The sequence below is a fragment of the Oxyura jamaicensis genome, chromosome 23 (genome assembly GCF_011077185.1).
Source record: "Oxyura jamaicensis isolate SHBP4307 breed ruddy duck chromosome 23, BPBGC_Ojam_1.0, whole genome shotgun sequence".
Lineage (NCBI taxonomy): Eukaryota > Metazoa > Chordata > Aves > Anseriformes > Anatidae > Oxyura > Oxyura jamaicensis.
In genome coordinates, this window is record NC_048915.1 from 2,866,050 (window position 1) to 2,872,049 (window position 6,000).

Here is a 6,000-nt window from a genome sequence, read left to right on the forward strand (position 1 = left end):
AGCTAAAAATAAAACTTGCTTTTAGTTTAATAGGAGAGCAGGTTTGGTTCCTAGCAGAGGAATCGAGCAGCACAACAGCACCATTTTCTTGCTCCTCTGTTTCCCCGTGGAAATGCGTCCACGCGTTTGAATTCCGTTGAGCTTCAGAGCCCCCAGGAACGGGGGGGGCTTCACCGCCCCACCCCACCCCACAGTGAGACGAGCCCGCTGCAACTTGAACGTGAGCGTGGCCTCTTCCTTCAGCAATGCTTCAGCTTTGGTCGTCTGCTTTTAACGGCGTCTCTGTTGGGTGTGCTTCCTGATAATCTATGCTCGAGCTTAATTTGCAATATTTAGAACCTCTTATTTTTTGTCGCTGACGAGCGGCGGCGTAACTTGGAGTCTATCAAGTGCAAGCTGGTCAAAATGCACTCGGAAGTTTTTTTTTTCCCCTAGAATCAAATGTTAAGAAAAATATTTCATTTTGTTGTTCAATAAAATACACTCATGTGTTGTTCTGCTGCGTGGCAGCAGTAAATAAACATGAGAGCGTCTAGCCAAAGAATTATGCAGAGTAAACTGTACGTGGTTCTTCAGTGGGATGCTTTGAGAAAAAGGCTTCTTTTTTTTAAAAAAAAATGTTGCTTTAAGGTTTTGTTTTGTGTATCCTGTTGTGGTGCTTGATAAGGTCCCACCTAAAGGCAGGTCCAGCTGTGCTGTGAAAAGCCATCCCTGCTAGGAAAGCTAATTTCTGAATCTCGCAGGTTGATCCGTCGACGTGGTTAAAATCCCTGCTGGCCGAACGCTGCGCGGCTGTGTGGCTGTAACCCTTCCAGGAGGCAAAGCGAGGGGGAAAACGACCTTTAGACGTTCCCTTGAACTCCTAAACGCGGTGCTTGTCTTGCTCCCTCAGGTACCCCTCTAACATGGTGTATCAGAACGGCAGCATCGGCTCCAACGAAAGCATGGACGTGAACTGCTACCCGCCACCGCCGCAGACTGACTCTATTGTGCCACCACCTCCTTCGTTCCCAGATGACAGCCTGCCTCCACCCCCGGTGGAATTTAGGTAAGCCTACGGGATCCCTGCTGTCACCGAGGAGTAGGAGGTGGTGTAAAAGGATGACATGAGACAGGCTGAGACAGTTCAGCCAAACTTCCTGACGGGTGTTGTATGGGAACCAGGATGCTCCTGTCTGGAGGGGAAGCGCAACTGCAGGCAGGGACAGTCGCAGCTCGCTGTAAATCCCAGCTGCCACCGTGGCTCCTGTACGGGAGGGCGGAACGGACTTGGGTGAGGACTCGAGCAGACTCGTTTTGCTTTCCTAAAGAGTGGGGTCCCCCTTAGTGGTCCGGCTCCGTTGCTTCAGTCCCTTTTTTCCAGCGCAGTTGTTCCAGACTCAAGCTGCTGACAGAGCTTTGCGTAGAACAGCTTCTGCCGCTTGTGGTTTTTCTTTGTTGTTGCCATTTGCCCTGTGATTTTTGACAAACGCGTGACGTGGGCACTGAAGATGTAGATGTAGTTAAATTTACAGGACTTGAACGCGCCAGCCAACCTCTTCCCGGAGACTCCAGTGGAAGTTGAGGGCAGCTGCTTTGTACCAGATGAAATGGTGACTTCCAGTCACCTCTAGAGAGGAGAATTACGGTCCAGCGGTGGCTTGAGACACACGGATTGAAACAAGAGAGTAGCTTTTTTTTTTTCTTGAAGGCAGTAACAGTATGTCTGATAGACAGGACTGCGTTAGCTTGTCTCCATCTTATCCAAAGGCAAGAGTGCTGCAGAAAAGGCTCTTCTGATGTGTCAAAGAGACCAAGCACTCCACTCTGCGGCGTGTTCCTCTAGGGCAGAGCAGAAACGAGCTTTCAGATGAAGCTTAAGCTGCCTCGTGCAGTTGCTTAGATCTCTGCCCAGCCACGGAGATCTTCTCCTAGCTGGTTTTGTTTTGGTGGCTTGTTTTTAAAGAATCCTGGGAGCGAGGTTTGATCTGCGGTAGCCTGTCATGGATCAGCACTGTGCACTGCCAAAAATCGTGACATTTTCATGGCAAACGTACCAAACCTCTTCTGCCTTACGGTGCGGCGAGATGTCGGCTTAGGGCTTGCTTTACACGTACATAGGGCGTTACAGTGTCTTTGGGGTAGCGTGGTTTTCTGGTACAACACAGCTCTCGTACGTGGGAACTCGGCGTTTTCCTTAAGAGCACGTTGGGTCTCCACGTCTTCCTCTCCAATCCCCGTGGCGAGCTCTGAGACGTGGTCGCTGCGCTCCAGCTCCGAGCCGTGGAATCCAGCGCGGAGATCTGTTCCTAGCAGGTGTTGGGAGCATATGCTCTCCTGGCATACCCACCAGTCCTCGTGCGATTTATCATGGTAGACATCCCTGCTTGACGTGTCGTAAGTCTGACCTCAGCACGGAGGGGTAGCGGCTCGCAGTGCTGCAGGAGCTCTTCAGCCAAGAGGCTGCTCGGAGCTCAGCTGTGACGCCCGGCCCCTGGCAGGGAGGTGAGATGGCTCGTGTTCTTGTCAGCCGGGGAGATGGGACAGATGATGGCGCTTCTGCCAGTCCCCAGAAGCTCTCCTTTGTCCTCGTGGCGTTGGCCAAAAGAAACGCTGCAAGAAAACTAAGACCAAGGAGCGAGGCCTCGTGGAAGCAGCAGTTAAACCTGGAAGTTAGGTTTTGTCCAGAGCACAGCGAACACACGGGGTTGGCATTAACGCTGCGTGGTCTAACCCGGCCTCAGAGCTAACAGCCTTCTGTCTCTCTCCTTCTGTTGCGACAGCTATCCTGTGGACAACCAAAGAGGTTCTGGTTCTGGAGGGACCAAAAGATCCAGCCTGGTCAGCCCGAGTCACCCGCCGCCAGCTCCTCCGATCGGATCCCCCTCCGGGACCAGGCCGGGCTTTGCTCCCCCTCCGGCGCCGCCTCCGCCACCGCCTCCGATGGGGAGCACGCCCCCGCCACCCCCACCCATGGGTTTCCCATCCCCGGGGACCCCACCACCCCCTTCACCCCCTTCCTTCCCTCCTCACCCCGAGTTTGCTGCCCCGCCACCGCCGCCGCCCCCTCCAGCGGTCGAATATGCCAGCGTGCTCCCGCCTCCGCTGCCTCAGCCAGGCAGCGGGAGCGCGCCGCCTCCCCCTCCACCCCCGCCGCCCCCCGGCCCCCCGCCGCTGTCCTCCAGTGGTCTGGATGGCCCCCCAGCGCCGCCTCCACCCTCGGACACCTCCGCCTCCAAGCCCAAGTCATCCTTGCCTGCGGTTAGCGATGCCAGGAGCGATCTGCTTTCGGCTATCCGTCAAGGTAAGCTTTCGTTTCGATGCCAGCTTTCTCCTTAGCCTGTGGAACAACCCCCGGTGTCCCGAGTGGGAGTTGGCTCCCGAGCAGGGCTGGGACTGTCCTGCGGCTCGGGGCTGGTCCCCAGTGGGCCCTCCTTGTGTGCCCACCCCGATGACACCCTGCCTGGGTTTTATGCCCCTGCCTGCGCTTTGGAAGTGGCCGTGGGAAGCCTGGTGCGGTCCAGGTGTGCGAAGCGGAGCGCGTGGCGGTGGCGTAACCCTGCAGAGGAGCACGGAAAGCGTTCCCTTCCCATTCCACCTGCCCACCCAGCCCGTCTTGGCTGTCATTCACCATCAGTGTTACTCTACAGCGTGTCCAATGCTCGCTGGCAGAGCGCAGGCCGTCGTGCTCGGAGGATTGCGTCGAAGGATGGCTGCCTTGGCGACTGCAGTGTGACCAAAGCCTTTGAATGATCCCCTCCGTTGCCTTCTTCCCCACAGGCTTCCAGCTCCGCAAGGTGGAAGAGCAGCGGGAACAGGAGAAGCGGGACGTTGTGGGCAATGACGTGGCAACCATCCTGTCACGCCGCATCGCTGTGGAGTACAGCGACTCCGAGGACGACTCCTCAGAGTTCGATGAGGACGAATGGTCGGATTAACCACGGTCCTATCCCCTCTGCTCCTTTCCTTCCCGGGTTAACAACTTCCTAAAGAACCGGGTGGCCGAACCCGCCACCGTTTTTCCTTTTCCACCCTGTAACCAAAGATGTGCCAAGGGTTTTCAGACAACCACCAGCATGTCTCCCCTCTCCCTCCCCCTCCAGCTTTGGCAGGGCTCTGTGCTCGCTGGGAAGCCTTTCCGAAAGGTCTCCTCGCGGACAGTGAGGATGGCGGCGCTGGGATTTAGCTGGAGGGAGCCTAACGGTTGCTTATTTAAGAGAGAACTGAACCTCCAGGTTCTCGATGCCACCAGACAGAGCACATAAAACCCCTCCATCCGGAGGGATTTTGAAAGTAAAGATGGATGATCCTGTTGTGGCCACGCGGCCTTTCAGATGAAGGACATTTCCAGCTAGTTTTCTCATTGCAACAGCAGACAGTTGATCTAATGGCTCTTCCTTGCCAGTGAATACTGGTAGTGCTGCAAGAAAATGGGCTTTAAATGCCTGTTCTCTGCTGCATCCCGCTGTCAAATAATCAGGTTTTGGCAATAGTGCACAATTCTTTCCCCTCTGACCCCCCTCAGTATTTCCAGACTTCCCCCCCCCCCCGCCGTGGGTGCGCTTCCTGGCTCTAGGGCTGCGGAGCGCATCGGGTGCAATGTGAGGAGGGGCTTGCTGTTTTTTTTTTTTTAAAGCTGCCTTCACCTTCCTCAGATCTGGGCTGCTTTGCCGAGCCTGCCAAAGGAGGCTCGCACGGAGGGACGCGAAGCCCAGGCGGAACGGTTGCTTGGCTTCCTGCTCCGGGAGGGGGGGAGCAGAGCCACTGCCCCGCCGAGCCGCGCCTGAGCGGTGGCAGCTCGGCGTTGCCGACCCCTCCGCTTCGTGCCGGGAGCGTGCTTGAGAAAAAAAAAAGAAGTGCCTAGAGCAGGGAGGTGGGGGGGGGGGCGGGGGAAGGTTCCCTGACCGCCGGGCACTTTGGCCCGTTCAGGGCAATGCTGCAGCCAGTTTGAAGAGGTGCTTTTCTGGTGCAGTGACCAGACTTTTTACGCAGGGACGTGAGTAGCAGAAAATGCTGGTGTGACCCTTGCTTCCTCTTCCCTTCCACCTAAGGAAGGGAGTTTGTGTGCCTCAAAACATCCCGCGTGTGAACTTGAGCTGCCCGTCGGTATCATCAGACCCAACCTCCGTCTTTTTTTCCCCGCGTTCTGTTGTTATAGTTAATTTTCAGAAAACGTTTCTTCTCCTGGCTAACCCCACGGAGTCCCTGGCTGCTCACTACAGACGCGGTCCTGGCAGGGGGAGAAAATGGAGAACTTGAACTCGCTGACCTAGGCGTTCCTGCTGGTTTCTGTTACCCAGCATCTATGCCTATCTCGCAAGTCCAGAAACCAGCCCCCCAGTGCCGCAGATGTGCTTTCTCTCTATGTTCACGGGGATGTGACCGTCTCCGCCGGGGTCATGCAAGGAAGCAATTCCAAAGCCTTTTGGAGGTCGTGGGCCCAGCCGTTGTGGGGTGGGACCAGCAGCACATCCCCTTCAGACCAAATCTCCGACCTCTTTGCCTTTCTTAACTGCCAAGTGTTCTGCCAGCTTGTGCCTGTTTGCTCTTCTCCGGCTTGCCTCGCGTAACCGTGTTGCTGATACCCGGAATGCCAGGCCCAGCCCCAGGCTGCCAGGCTGCTGAAAATCCTCCTTGAGGTTTGATTGATGATTTCCCTGCGTGCCATTGAGTTCTTACCGATTTCTCGCCTGTGTTTGTGCATTTTTTAATCTCTGACAGAGCAGATGAGGGCCTGGAGGATGGGTTTTTCCAGGGCGTGGGGCGAGCTGAGATCCAGCGCGACCCTGAGCACGATCAGGGGAGATTTACGGGACCTCTGCGCCGTTCCGTTTTGTCAGCGAGTCAGCTGCAGAGCAGGACGCAAAGGGCACAGCCAGCGAGGCATCCCGACGGGCCGGGAGCATCTGAGCAGTGCTAGTTCCAGGTTCTGGAAGAGGGAACAAACCCCTCGAGTGCCAGTGAGCCGTTGTGCAGCGGAGGGACTTGGAAATGCAAACTGATTATCGCTGCCGGCTGGGG

The 6,000-nt window shown here is 56.1% G+C and overlaps 1 protein-coding gene across 3 annotated transcripts in view; it reads left to right on the plus strand.

Moving 5' to 3' along the window:
* Positions 1–5,308, plus strand: part of WASF2 (WASP family member 2) — a 44,317-nt gene extending 39,009 nt beyond the window's left edge. For all 3 annotated transcript variants that reach the window (XM_035345743.1, XM_035345746.1, XM_035345745.1), the window contains 3 exons: positions 893–1,048; positions 2,763–3,283; positions 3,760–5,308. In XM_035345743.1, the coding sequence (XP_035201634.1) occupies positions 893–1,048; positions 2,763–3,283; positions 3,760–3,917 (835 nt within the window). In that variant the 3' untranslated portion in view covers positions 3,918–5,308. The remainder of the gene's footprint in view (positions 1–892; positions 1,049–2,762; positions 3,284–3,759) is intronic.
* The last annotated feature ends 692 nt before the right edge of the window (positions 5,309–6,000 follow it).